Genomic DNA, 15290 nt, shown 5'->3' with positions numbered 1-15290 from the left:
CATGGCGTGGAGGTGTGGTAAGTAGGCCTCCGTGTACTCTCTGAGGCGTAAAAACCATTAGCATCAGTTCAAAAACTTGGAGGTGACCATACAAAAAGAGGCATTTCCTTACAGGCAACTTAAAGATGGCGTGGAAAGTTGGTGCACTGTGGTGTATAAAAACTGTAACTTAATATGTGGACTGCATCCCATTGAGATTAGGAATGCAGTGGGTGTTGTGTTGTGCTGTGTTTAGTGTATCCTGAGATTCACTTCAGTATTACAGATGCATTTTTGAATTGTAGTCCAATGTCTTGCCTTCTGATAGGCCTAGTGCAGCGTACGGCACCTATGGAGGCTTAGTCCATAAAATGTGTGACACAGGAAGAGGTGGTCTGAGTGGTGCTGTTCAGTACAAGGCATTGTGGGAGGCTTAGGGACACATAGAACATGGAGAGCTGTAGTTTAGAACAAGCTAGTCAAGGAAATGTAGTGTGCTTTAAAGAACCCTTAGAGAGGTTATTCGGAGCTACACATTATTGGATGAAGTAGTTTAAAGAAAATCATTCCTGCAATTAAAGTACAGCACAAAGTTGCTATCACCTTTTACAAGTCACTGCGATGACCCACATGTATTAAATGGGTGTACATTTTTCTGGGATTCTTCTTACCCCTTTCTTTGGTCTGAATTTCAGGTTGTTCCACTCCTGTCGTGGAATGTTGCCAGCCAAAGTGAAAATTGAAAAAACAGGTGAGATATGAATGCTGTATCTGAGAAGTTTTATGCTGTGTTGAAGACATGCTGTCCAGCAATGTGTTTTGTTTCTTTATTTCTACTGGCCTTTTTTTCAAGATATAAAGGCTGTGCTTGTGTGTTTGTTCATTTGAATTTTCTCACTTAAGGCTGAGAAGCCTTTCACATTAACGCAATAACGTGCCAATGTACTTCATACTCCAAACGTTAATCTAACAATTGACAACGTGGATCTACTTTTAAGTGCCTCTTCCATCTCAATGCCCTACAAGGGGAGCCCCACCGAGTGATACTTCCCCTTTCTCACAGTTTTCCGTAATGTATGAGGGTACCAGAGCTGATTATTTGGTACGTTTCAGGCTTCTAGAAAGTCTGCACCCCATTTCAGTTTGTTCACATATTGTTACCTTGTAGTCTTGATTTAAAATGTTTGAAATATATTTTTTCGGTAAACTGCATAAGCCATGCCACAATTTTCAAGTGAAAAAAAATTTCAGGTAGTTTTAGAAAATGTAGGGAAAAAAACTTTGTACTTGGCTGGCTATCCACTGTCCATGTACTAACTATCAAAAAATTGTTCATGGTTAGTCAGTCAACATGCAATTAATTGGCCTCCACCTTTGTTAAATCGTTTCAATTCCCAGGACTTCAGGTATATATATGCTCAGTAGGTTTTATGTTTCCGCTGCTAGGGATGCTCAGACTAGAGCTGCCTGCAAAGCATCTGCTTCACAGGAACTTGCACTGCTGCTTCTGAGGGGAGGCAGAATGACGTTTGCCATGATGCAGCTTGTGGTTCTGAGACATTTGTCTGTGTACATGCTAAAAGTAAACACAAGGAGATGATGGACGGAGCTCTGAAACTTTTCAGACACTCACCCCCAGTCACAGATCTGGGTTGAATCCATCATCGTTCTTTAGTTCACTTTGCCACCCCAGTTCAGACCCAGCCATATGTAAATCAGTCTTCACCCTGTTCCTCATGGGAACAGTCCAGTCTGTGTATTAACTGCCAAGCCAGGTCTTCCCTGGACCGGAAACAAGCATCCTGGGACCGGTTTCGGGTCAACACCCCTTATCAGCCTGGTTAGCTTGAATCCAGTAGCAAAGTGAGCAAGGGACCCAAGTCTGGCAAAGCAAACACAAGGAGATAATGGACGGCGGAGCTCTGAAACTTTTCAGACATTCACCCCCAGTCACAGATCTGGGTTGAATCCATCATCGCTCTTTAGCTCACTTTGACACCCCAGTTCAGACCCAGCTATATGCAAATCAGTCTTGACACTCTTTCTCATGGGAATAGTCCAGCCCGAACTGCCAAGCCAGGTCTTCCCTGGACTGGAAAGAAGCATCCTGGGGCCGGATTCGGGGTAACACCCCTCATCAGCCAGGCTAGCTTGATACCAGTGGCAAAGTGAGCAAAGGACCCAGGTTTGGGCATACCCTGCCAACTTAGGGCAAACCAAGCAAACACAAGGAGATGATGGATGGAGCTCTGAAACTTTTCAGACACTCCCCCCCCCCCTCCCCTCTTCACCCCCCCCCCCCCTTCCCCGCCCCGAGTCACAGATCTGGGTTGAATCCAGCATTGTTCTTTAGCTCACTTCGCCACCCCCGTTCAGACTCAGCCATATGCAAATCAGTCTTGACCCTGTTCCTCATGGGAACAGTCCAGACCGAACTGCCAAGCCAGATCTTCCCAAAATTCTAAAAGTGACATTACTATGTCCCTTACTTTTATTTTGGCTAAATAAGTAATTTAATGTTCTTACGTTGTCTTCTTTCCTTTGGTACAATATCAACAATTAAGAGCCAAAAGGAACATTCATTCTGTAGTGGCCCCAAGCTCCATCTATGTCACCCTGTCTCATTCTGTGAGAAACCCTGATGTTGCTTCATTAGTCCAGGCGCTGTTGTTTAATATCTGTGTTAGTCCCTACTGACTCCATCTCTTTTTATACCTCCACCTGCCCCAGAGCTGGAGACCGGAAATGCCAGGAACCGCCTTGATGCTGTCTTGCAGGGTCTGCTTGAAAAGAATGACGTGGACCGGTAAGCAGAGGGTCTTTGATTTTACCATTGCATGAGATTTATGAGGGTGAGCATGAAGAAGACTACATAGCAGTTGGAATGCATGTCTTCTATAGAGTTGAGGGTACTGTTAACAGCTTTGCCTTCTGTAGGGCAGGTACTAATTGAACAGGACACAAGCTAAAGGTTGCACATAGCTGAGGTGCCACAATGCCACATTTAAAGAGTCGGGATATCACTAGATACTGCCTCAGATTTACGCCAGGCTGGAATATCTCTGTCCTTTGGGCTGTACATTTACAAATAACCCAGATGGGACTTCCACTTGGCTGAGATATCACATTATAGTAGCACAGCCTTATTACTGCCCTGAGATAGATTGATTATCAGCACAAGCACACATGGCCGAGATATCACAGTATAAAGTTACAACTTTGCATGTTACTTGGATAAGCCAGACTGACTGATTGAAAAATTACATGTATGTACTGAACTGTTTGCAACACATGGAGCTTATATTAAGCTTTTTGAATTCTTTACTTAAATTCTGAGATGCTATCCTAAAGATAGCCAACGATTGAATGTCTGAACTTCTGCTTCCAGAAAGTTCTAAACCTCAAGTGTCTGCACACAGGTACAATCGGACCTTTGGAATTGTTAGACGCAGCCACTAACTAGTCTAGGCCACAATTTCTCTGAGCACAGTCATGTATGCGTATGCAGATAGTTTTACATTCTGAGATGCGTATGTGCAAACTCTAAACATTAAACAGCAGGGTTATATATGTCAATCATATCGCTGTCCATATACAGGGTTATTAATATGTTTTGGCATATAGCTGCACAACTGCAAAAGTGTCCATTTCACATCTGAACATTGAAGTGTATGCCCTGTGTTTGTTCCTTCTGAAAGCTCTATTTCTTCAATTGCAGGGAGCAGATGGAAGACGAAGCAGGAAAAACAGCATCGGATTCCCACAGCAAGTATGTTACTTTTGTACCACATCCCTTGTAGTTTTCATTTCCAGGCTCTTAGGCCTGAGTTAGTAATCCTTGTTTGCAAACCAGGATGTGCACATTTTACACCAACTGGTTTCCGAACTGGGAAGCAGTTTGCAATGTGGCCACCAGTGTCCTAATAGGATACACTACAAAACGTTGTTTTGTGGCTGGAAGCATGCATCCTACATAATGAATATTCATTAGGTAAGTCACTATTTACTGGCCCCTGCAACTGACTATGAATGAAGGGATGGTGGCATGCAAGGGACAGCAGACCTTCATCCCTGCGATCACTGCTGAAACTTTCCAAGATTTAAAACATTTTTTGAAGCAGCCTGCGTTTTTAGGTCTCGCCTAGCGAAAGCAGCGCATGCGCTGCTCTCGCTATTGCGAGTACCTTTTGGAATCGATTCTGCAGAACACTCGCATGCACGCATCTGCATGGACAAAGATGGCTGCTCTCGCCATCTGTCCATAGCAGACAGCATGCGCGTGTCCGTCGGACTGTGGACAGCCCGACGCCATCTTGCGATGCTTTCATTGTCATAGCAACAAAAAAGCGATCGCTGGACAGATATGCCTGAGCTGCGGTGCGGATATGAAGGTGCGCTGATTTGGGAACAGCTTTCATGCTCTGATCGAATCCTCTCCGATCCGCACTAGCGCCACTCTTTGCAAGATTCTGGCAGGAAAACCAGCCTCATTCCACGGCCCGCGGCAACAACTCGTCCGTCGCTCAAGGCACACTCACCGGCCCTCGTCCTCCTCCTGCTAGGGGGCAGCTGGTAGCAGTTCTGATCCCAAGTTTCCCTTCACCGCGCTTCAAAGCGTCCAGCAGTCGCCATGGAAACGAATACGTTGCACAATTTCCGGGGAGGAACAGCTGCTCTCAATGACAGTTCTAGAGGCCGAATCAGCCTGAACGCAGCAGACTGTTTGCATAAGTAAACATACCCCAGGCAAGGCAACAGAGGGATGACCACGCGTCCCGCCGGAAGCCTTGTTATTGTTGCACTGTGACCCTCTCCCTGTGTCTATAGGACACTTGTGTGCTGAGCTGCACTCACAGCTTTGTAGCCCGTATTTTCCTGTTATGTTTTCTTATTTTCTGTATGGATAGTCTCTTCATAACCCGCGTACAGAGAGAACAAATCCCAAAAGACGGCGTTCGTGTGCTTTAGACAGGATTGCATACAAGAAGGGAAGCTCCAATCTTACATCCACCTATATTTAGCAGTCTCTTGCCACGTTTTACTGCGTAGTGCTAGAAACTTAAGAACAGCCAGAAAATGAAACGACCCCTCACTTTGAATCGACCTCTGTTGGCAACGAGCGAACAATGCAGATGAGCTCGACCCTCCCTCAAAATGTTCCTTTTACTCCCATCCATACATATTTGGCATACAACCAGCTCACTTAGTCTCCCTTTCACATTTCCGTCCTTCCAACCTTTGACCCATACATTGAGTATCCATCATCCAGCTATTCACAGATCCAACCAACCATCCATTCTTTCACTTTTTCATCCATCCATACTTTCACCCATCCATCCTTCCATTCACCTATCCATTCATTCTCCTCGCCACCCATCCTTTCACCCATCTAGTCATCATACATTTACCCGTCAATATTTCTCCCTTCCATCCATCAATCTCTCCACCCTTCAGTCCTCCCTTCTTTGCTTCATTTCACAGTTCTTTCCGTTTTTCATGATTTTCTTCTTCACTTTAACCATCACCTCTTTTCACAAACTCATATATAAGCTTTGGTCTGCAAACCTGTGGAAAAAAGACGCATCAAGGATTTAGTGGGACCTCCAATGCAGCTGCTTAGGTGCGTTGCCCTCAACACCACTGGCTACAAATGAGACTGTGCAAATTCACTGAAAAGAACCCTACCACCAAACAACTCAAGCCAATGTGTAAGAACTTCTCGGCACAGCTAATGGCTGGACTTCTTAATGACAACATTGCAGGTGAACTATGATAACTATTTACAACATCATCTGTCAGTACGGAATCAAAAGCCTTGGGGATGACAGCTTCATGATAGAGTCTGATAGATTTTTCTTACTTGAAAAGGGAGTTTTATAAATTGCAAAAACCATGTTGTGCACTGACAAACCCAACAACTGCGTAATGCATGATTTGACGCCACAAAACAGTTTTGTTTTTTACGTCAGGCCATTTTCCCTTCTACCTTCTATTTTTTAGGATTAGTGATTCGTTTGAATGTTCACAATACTTGTATGCTATTCACTTGATATTATGGATCTCTCGTGCCCTTTGTTTTATCTTCCTGCTTTATTTCTGATGCACTGTGATGTTTTCTTGTCTCACTCCAGGGCCCATATTATGATAAGGGCACATTTTCTGTTTGTGCCACAGTGTTCATTCAAACAGGTGCGCCAGGCGCAGACACGGAGACCACACCCTATTATGTTGAATGTGCTACCTTTAGGGCAGCCGAAAACCCGTGCTGCCCTGGGGGTAGCGCATATCAAGTGAAATACGAAGTGACTCTATGAAGCAGCTGCTCTGTGTTTCTTAGTGCAGTCAGCCCTTCTGCACTTTCAAGAGGGATAAGTGATCCCCTTGCAGGTGGATTCAGTGAGTTGCTGCACTCTGCTGCAAGTGGATGTTTGGGGGGTCCATGGGACCCCTTTCATCCCTAGAGAGAAATGCTGCTGCTGATCCACACTCTGCTGAGCATGTGCAATAGAAAGGAATGTCACCACCAATGTGTCAGGGACACGTTATGAGTAGTGCTTAATTTGTCAAAGAATAGGTGCTGGGGCTCAAAGTTTTGCTTAGACGTCCACGGCCAGTGCTACTGAAAGTTGGGGGTGATGAATACCAAGGGTTCATAGTCCTAATTTTTCCTCATGCTTATGAGGACCAGATTCTCGAAACAACAAGCATTTGCAATGCAATAGGTCTCGCGTTTGCGCGAGTTTAAGCTATCGGCATCGTAAATGATTGCCTTTTATTTATGTTTTTGTAGCCTGGTCAGAAGGAATGCGCAAAAGGCTACGTCGGGGCAAAGAAGTTTTTATTTTAAGGTAGTCACGTCTTCTGTGAGTTGCCAGTTTGAACAACAAAAAAAAGAATAAGAGGCTTGGAGAAGAAACAAAGAAACCAAAACAGGTAAACGATGAAGAGTGCTCCTCTTCTTCCGGGTTGGAAGCTGTCCTCTAGGATGGGTTCACTGTCCTCCCTTAATCGTCAGGCAGAGGTAGAGAAAGGTGCTCCGGAGACCCCAAAAGAAAACAATAGCAGAAAGGTAGGGGTCAATATCACGTCCCAATGGTCAAATCTCACGAGGGTAGGGGGTGAGGAAAACACTCTAGTGTACAAGTGATTGAAGAGAGAAGAAACGGCAGGCGATGAGGAGTGGCAGTGAGGGGAAGGGGTATTTACACTATACAACGAGGAGATATTATGCTATTTACTTGATATTATGGATCTCTCGTGCCCTTTGTTTTATCTTCCTGCTTTATTTCGGATGCACTGTGATGTTTTCTTGTCTCACTCCAGGGCCCATATTATGATAAGGGCACATTTTCTGTTTGTGCCACAGTGTTCATTCAAACAGGTGCACCAGGCGCAGACAGGGAGACCACACCCTATTATGTTGAATGTGCTGCCTTTAGGGCAGCCGAAAACCCGTGCTGCCCTGGGGGTAGCGCATATCAAGTGAAATACGGAGTGACTCTCTGAAGCAGCTGCTCTGTGTTTCACAGTGCAGTCAGCCCTTCTGCCCTTTCAAGAGGGATAAGCGATCCCCTTGCAGGTGGATTCAGTGAGTTGCGGCACTCTGCTGCAAGTGGATGTTTGGGGGGTCCTTGGGACCCCTTTCATCCCTAGAGAGGGCTGCCGTCGGGGCTCACTGACAGTGCACCACCTTTTTGTGACGCAGTCAGTGCGCCTCCTGAAGGCATGTTTGCCTCTGCGCCCACGTCTGTAATAAGGGGCGGCGCAATGGCAAGTGATTCCCTCATCTGCATGGGGCTACATCCCCATGCAAATGAGGGGACTCCCTGTAGAAGTAGCGCTGGCGCGACATGTGCCAGCGTTGTCAGTATTACAGACAGGGCCGTACAAGTATCTGCTGCCCCTTCTGTATTACCCTAGTGCCCCATGGGGTGCACAAAATAGGTGCACACGCCCGTTGTGCACCCTTGGCAATTTCTGTGATATGGCCCGTGTATGCTACAGTTTCTCTGACTATAAAAACACTAGATAAACGTATACTGTCTGCACGCTGAACCATGACACATTATTCTCCCTTTGTAGATCATCTTTTTCTATGCTTTCTTATATTTACCCCTGGTAAAAGAAGACCTTCCTAAGCTTATTTTTCAACACTTGACTTGTATCGGGACCAGCGACACTGGAGATGTCACTGGTAGCAGTAGAGAGCATAGTAGTAGCACCGTTAGTAGGAATTGTAAAACTAACAACAATATTAGTAGAACTGAAAATAAATTTGTGATCGTGGTACTAGTAGTACTGTCACTACACCTGAAATAAAAAGAATTATCAAATGAGAGCTGCATGAATAGCTAAACCCAGTGAGTGGACCTGCATGCTTCAAGAATGGTATCGTTAAACAAGAAAAACAGGAGCAAGCCCGTTAACCCAGCTGAGACCGGGTAAATGTAGTAACAAAAACAATGTCTCAACAGGGAAAGTAAATAAGGGGACCAATCAATACACAATTCAATCAAAAGAACAAGGAGGGACAAGAGAGACCTAGCGATTGAAAAAGGAAACAGATTTTATGATTAAATACACAATTGGTATGTACAATTTAGAATAACCATAACAAACATATGTGCACTGACAGTGAAGTGAACAAGTGAACGACGCAGTGACATAAGTGTTAAAATGACAACAAGGTGCGGCGAAATAATTCAAATAAATTCAGGGTCGAGGAGGAATATATACAATAAACAATTCGCACATGATCTTTAAGGTCACAAAGGACCCTTTAGCTAGCCCCAAATAATGCTGTCCAGTCGACGACGTTTCAACCTCCTTGCGTTGAGGTCATCATCAGGACTATGGTTATCGAAATATTTAAAAATACCTATGTGTAAAAGCAGAGAGAAGGAATAATGAATAGTGAAGCCCAGAAAAGCCAATGACATAGAGCACAAGGAATGAAAAAGTAATGAATGAATCAAAAGCAAAAGAATGAAAAGGGAAGAACAAGAAAAAAACGAATCGTACCTGTGTACGGGGTTAATTAATTCACCACCTCATAGCTGAATACAGGAAGGTGTAGGACAAATGAATCGTCAAGATAGGAGGGTATCTTTAGGTGTCTGAAACAATAAATTGAATAAAGAACTAAAAAGGTGACCAAATATTAAAGAACATGTAACTAAATCAAACGAGGCAAAGGGCGCTTACCTATAAAGGACACAGGAGAGACAAAGGCCCACAAAAAATCACCTTGAAGCGTATGGATTGCTCTATTGTAATCGGCAATCTATCAAGAAATAATTAAATTACGGGAGTTACACAGAACGTGCTTTTATACATGACAAAAAAGTCTAGTGGTGAAAATAAAGGCAGAGACGCTTACCGGGGCTCTAATTGTGAATCTGGGAATCAAATATGGAAAAAGTACGAAGCATCCAGCGGTGAGAAGCCGGGGCTTGAGTGAATCAGCGCTCTGGGGAGACCCCTCTCAGTAAGTAATTCCCTTCCCTTCCCCCTTGACATGGTATTTCTCTCCCATTCTGTTCGGCGTAGTAATTACACGCCTTTCATACACCCCTCCCCTTGTTCTCCCCTGAGCGCTGATTCACTCAAGCCCCGGCTTCTCACCGCTGGATGCTTCGTACTTTTTCCATATTTGATTCCCAGATTCACAATTAGAGCCCCGGTAAGCGTCTCTGCCTTTATTTTCACCACTAGACTTTTTTGTCATGTATAAAAGCACGTTCTGTGTAACTCCCGTAATTTAATTATTTCTTGATAGATTGCCGATTACAATAGAGCAATCCATACGCTTCAAGGTGATTTTTTGTGGGCCTTTGTCTCTCCTGTGTCCTTTATAGGTAAGCGCCCTTTGCCTCGTTTGATTTAGTTACATGTTCTTTAATATTTGGTCACCTTTTTAGTTCTTTATTCAATTTATTGTTTCAGACACCTAAAGATACCCTCCTATCTTGACGATTCATTTGTCCTACACCTTCCTGTATTCAGCTATGAGGTGGTGAATTAATTAACCCCGTACACAGGTACGATTAGTTTTTTTCTTGTTCTTCCCTTTTCATTCTTTTGCTTTTGATTCATTCATTACTTTTTCATTCCTTGTGCTCTATGTCATTGGCTTTTCTGGGCTTCACTATTCATTATTCCTTCTCTCTGCTTTTACACATAGGTATTTTTAAATATTTCGATAACCATAGTCCTGATGATGACCTCAACGCAAGGAGGTTGAAACGTCGTCGACTGGACAGCATTATTTGCGGCTAGCTAAAGGGTCCTTTGTGACCTTAAAGATCATGTGCGAATTGTTTATTGTATATATTCCTCCTCGACCCTGAATTTATTTGAATTATTTCGCCGCACCTTGTTGTCATTTTAACACTTATGTCACTGCGTCGTTCACTTGTTCACTTCACTGTCAGTGCACATATGTTTGTTATGGTTATTCTAAATTGTACATACCAATTGTGTATTTAATCATAAAATCTGTTTCCTTTTTCAATCGCTTGGTCTCTCTTGTCCCTCCTTGTTCTTTTGATTGAATTGTGTATTGATTGGTCCCCTTATTTACTTTCCCTGTTGAGACATTGTTTTTGTTACCTCAAGAATGGTATCTGCATCATCTGAGTCGTGGTGAGTGGAAAGGGTATGTTGGAGACATTTGCTGGGGAGATTCTTAAATATCTGGCTGTGATTGTGCTGGGTTTGAGTGGTGTCCGGTGGAATAGGTTTGTAAAATGATATGTCCAGTGAAGGAGTGTGGTTAAGCATATGCACGAGGTGGTGTTAGCAATTATATTATTGAGGTTGTTTCCCAGGGTGGATTTCTGGGTCTGTGATGTGTGCGCTGAGATTGAGTCATGATTTGTGGATTAGAATAGAGTCTCATAGTCTTACTATTGCAAGCAGCAGTGAGGTGTAAGTCACTTACGTAGGCACTGTTGGTGTTCAAAATGTCTTCTATGAATTGATTGTCACATGTGTGTGGGGCAGTGGGGCTGTGGTGGAATGTGGGCTGTTGTGAGATGGAGAGACTAGTTGATAAGAGTTCAGAACTGCCCGATGTGTGGGAAGGGAGTAGGGATGATGCAGAGAGTGAGCTTGTTGTTTGCTCGGCCACCACCAGTTGTTTGCAGAAGGAGTAAGTTAATATTGTGGTTGTTGTAACCATCCAGGATAAGTTTGCCAAAGATAGGGGATGATGCTGTGAGCTGAGAAGATATACAAAGTTAACTGAGTCTTTGTGATCAGAATGTGGGTTGATGCGCATAAGGCAGAGGGCTGAGTCACGTAGTAACACTGTTGGACATTATTTTTAATTAGTGGGTATATGTAAGAAATTGGATTCCTATTTAGGGTGGGTGACTACCCGACTCAAGGAGTAATCACAACTCTTGTCATGGTGAACCCTCAAAGTTACTAAATTAACCTGAGCTCAACCCCTGGTTAGCTATGGCACAGAGCCCACAGGCTTAACGTAGGGCAATGTGCAAAGTATGTATTCAGTATAAAAACAGTAATAAAGTCAAAATGCTCAACAATAAAAATTCCAAACCAAATTAGAACAATCATTGGCAAAGTCAATAGGTGTCGCCTGTGCGAGACCTAATGGCAATGTGTTTTAGCCATGTTGTAGACCAGTGTGGCTGCTGTTGGGCATGGTTAAAAGTGAGTGGAGTGGGGTGAGGTAGATTGAGATGGGGCATATTGGAGTGTAGTAGAATGGGGTGAGTAGGATGGATTGGGTAGGTTGGGGTCGTTACATTGGGGTAGATTGGGGCGGGCCAGATCGGGTGGGGTAGGTAGATTAGGGCAGATAGCGGTGTGTTAGATTGGAGTGGGCATATTGGGGTGGATTAAGGGCAGGTTAGGATAGATTGGGGTAGGGTACATTGTGGGTGGGTAAATTGAGGTGGAAGGATTGGAGTGTGGTAGTGTGGGGTAGATTGGAGTTGCTGGAGTGGGGTAGATTGTGGTAATCTGGAGCGGCGTAGATTGGAGTGGGTAGATTGTCGTGGAGTAGATTGGGGTGGGGTAGAGCGTTAGATTGGTATAGATTAGAGTACTGTGGTTTGGAGTGGAGTAAATTGGTCTAAATTGCAGTAGGGTACTTTAGAATGGAGTAGATTGGGTGGGGTAGATATGGGAGGTTGGGTGGGGTAGATTGAGGTGGAGTAGCTTGGGGTGTGTGAAATTGGTTTAAACTGGATTGGGGTAGACTGGAGTGGTGTAGGTTGAGGTTGATTGGAATGCTGTAGTTGTAGTGGGTAGACTGAAGTAGTTGGAGTGGGCTGTGGTGGAGTAGATTGGAGTGGGGTGGACTGGGGAAGATTTGAGGGGTAGGTTGGGGTAAATTGTAGTAGGGTGCCTCTATTATTTCTCTGTCAAATGATTCATCGTTCATGATCACAGCCCCTCCCTCTTTATCTGCAAGTTTGGGAATGACAGATGAGTCTTGCTAGATCTCTCAGAGCCTAGGATTCAGTGTGGGTCTGGTTATTGCAATAGTGGACATTCCTTTTCTGTGGATTGCCTGTTTCTGGTAAAGTGGTTGCTTCACAGGTGATCACCTGGGGCGGTACAACAAGGAAGGCTGGGAAGAACTTGGAATCGTTTTTAAGGCCAGTCTTATTGTTTTCTATCGGGGCTTGGTGCCTGTTTTCTACTGGGACTTGGTGCCTGTTTTCTACTGGGACTTGGTGCCTGTTTTCTACTGGGACTTGGTGCCCTGCACGGATTGCTTTTACCCTGATTTTGCACAGGAATCGTAGGATTTCAATCTGAGTGTCTACAGGATCTTGTAGTCTGGAAGGAACAAATTCGTTTTTTTACAACAGATATTTCTGATTCAGATATGGTGTTTAGACAAATGATAAATGGGAATTGTATCCTGAATTACCATCTGTAGGTCTTCCTCCTGATTCTGTCTTCGCCTGACTGTCGCGATCCTCCTCGGCCCTCTCCAACTCTGCTGGCTCTGCCGTTGGAAAGCATCCTCGGATGTCTCAGCACAGTGGGGCCATCAGAGTAAGGACATCAGGCGGTCCACCGCAGTCAGAGCAAACCTTCAGATGGTTTTTTTTCTGTACGTCACTGTAGTGAACAAATCAAAGCCGCAAAGCAAAAAATGAACTATGACCCCCATATTCTGGGCGAAAACTCCCAGGGTGTTTGGCACATTCGTTTTAGTATAGAAGGAATTTAACAGTGAAGAAAAATTGTCACAAGGGCGCTGGAGGGCGCCGGACTGTCATGGCCGCACACCTGTGAGGCTCTCGCCAGCCGGGCGAGTTATCACTTCATTAGCCCATCCTGCATCCTGGAAATAAACTCCTTACCAGCGCCGAGTGTTGGGCTGGGGCCGGAGCGTGCCTGTGGCGAGTCTTGGGCCGATCTGCCTGGCGGAGCGGGAGAAATCGCCACCGAAAGTTCCGGCGGGTGCAGCTGAGTGTCTGCCGGAGCGAGGAAGCCGGCGCGAGTGTTCACGCGACAACGCGACTTGCACGTGGACGGAGGGCCACGGTGCGCGGCGGCTGTCGGGAGCGGCGAGAAGTGACTGGCGCTGGGGACGGGACCTCCTGCGGCTGCGGCGGACCTGCTGGAGTGCCGGTAAGGCGGTGACGAGCTAGGGCGCTGCTGGGGGCTCTGGGCTGCGTGACGGCTGCTGCCTGCCGGATCTCTGCATTTTTTGGACCGTAGGGGGGGAGGTGCGCTTCCCGCCCGGAGCTGTCCCTGGAGGTGCGGGAAGACACAAATCCTTGTTGCTTACGACCCCCTCTCCCCCCCCCGATCCACAGCGGAGAGACGCTCCCGCGGATACCGCACCGCACACGTCCATTATTGGAATCCAGCGAGAGAGGCTGCCTGATACTGACTGGCCCCCTGGCGTGGATAGTGACCCGCGGAGAGTGATGCTGAAAGCCCCTCTGCACCGCCAATACTGCGTCCTGTAAATTAAGACACACGCTACTAGAGGAGGTTGGTCATCCTGCTGGGCCGGACAGATCGTCGTCACCGGGCCCCTGGAGGCTTTTGCGGGAGGGCACTGGCGGAGCAGCGACCGTGCACTGAGACTCCTCTTCAGGATGGGACATTGTGTTTGGCGCTCTCTGTGAGGTGGTTCCCCCGCCTTGGTGGTGTCGTGCCCTTCCCTTTTGCGGACAACGAGTGGCGGTGGCTTGGAGTGCGGAGCTGTTCCCTATCAAGATACACGGCGTGATCCTAACAGCTCCGGAGAGAGTCATCCATACTGGTGTAACTATAGGGGAATTTGTCTCTGACACCTGGCTATAATGGGGAAAACAGACACTAAGCAATCCCGACTCCCCTTCGAACCTCAAAAGAAAAAAACCCGCGGCCCTCCACCGGGGGACGGCGATTCTGATGGAGAAGACGCTGAAGACGTGGACTGGAAGGCGCTCCTGCTTAACATGCAAACTAGCCTCACCTCAATTGACTCGAAAATTGACGGTATGTCTCTGCGCCTAGACTCTGTAGTACATAGACTCGACCAACAAGAGGAGCGAGTTAAGGAGTCGGAGCAGCGGATTTCTGGGCTGGAGGATGGGGCGACGGGCACCGCAATCAAAGTATCGCACATGGAGAGATTACTGAAGGTAATCGCCGACAAGAACGAGGACTTAGAAGCGAGGTCGCGCCGCAATAACGTGCGCCTTATTGGTCTGGCGGAGTCTACATCTGTCGGCAAAATGGAACTCTTCATTGAAAAGCTCTTGTCTGATCTGTTAGGCGCGAATACCTTCTCTCCACAGTTGGTGGTTGAGCGAGCCCATCGCACCCTGGGCCCTCGTCCCGTGCCTGGAGCCCCCCCACGGCCTATCATCATCAGATTTCTGAACTATAGAGATCGCGATACCCTGCTTAGACTAGCCCTGGAGAAACAACCTGTCCAGTTTGAAAACGCTACACTCTCCTTCTTTCCAGACTTCACACAATCGGTGCAAGATGCGCGCCGTAAATTTGGGTCGGTCAAGAAACGTCTGATCCAAAGTGGAATTCAATACTCCATGTTGTACCCGGCTCGCCTACGGGTGGTCCATCTTGGCAAGCCTCACATTTTTCAAGACCCTTCTCAAGTGGAACTCTTTCTAAAAGACCACAAGAGCTCCCGGGGAGCTGCCGCGTCCCCGTCGGAAAGGGCTGGCTCCCGCTCACCCACTTCTGCTCTGGACTGATTAAGAGCGTCATAGCTATTACTCTGGTCCCTCCTGATACTACAGTCTTGCTTTTGCTCACGCCTTGAGTTCGGGCCCGAGCGCTCGCTGTGCACGTTGGTCTGT

General features: G+C 46.2%; 1 protein-coding gene across 1 annotated transcript in view; it reads left to right on the top strand.

The window, feature by feature from the left end:
* Nucleotides 1-15290, top strand: part of LIN37 (lin-37 DREAM MuvB core complex component) — a 213993-nt gene that overhangs the window by 61939 nt on the left and 136764 nt on the right. Inside the window, exons 2-4 of the mRNA XM_085615919.1 lie at nt 675-730; nt 2710-2785; nt 3698-3748. Of these exons, the coding sequence (XP_085472045.1) occupies nt 697-730; nt 2710-2785; nt 3698-3748 (161 nt within the window). The 5' untranslated portion in view covers nt 675-696. The remainder of the gene's footprint in view (nt 1-674; nt 731-2709; nt 2786-3697; nt 3749-15290) is intronic.

The sequence above is a fragment of the Triturus cristatus genome, chromosome 7, assembly GCF_964204655.1.
Source record: "Triturus cristatus chromosome 7, aTriCri1.1, whole genome shotgun sequence".
Taxonomy (NCBI): domain Eukaryota; kingdom Metazoa; phylum Chordata; class Amphibia; order Caudata; family Salamandridae; genus Triturus; species Triturus cristatus.
Note: the sequence above shows the minus strand (reverse complement) of the source record. Positions and strands in the feature narration are given on the sequence as shown.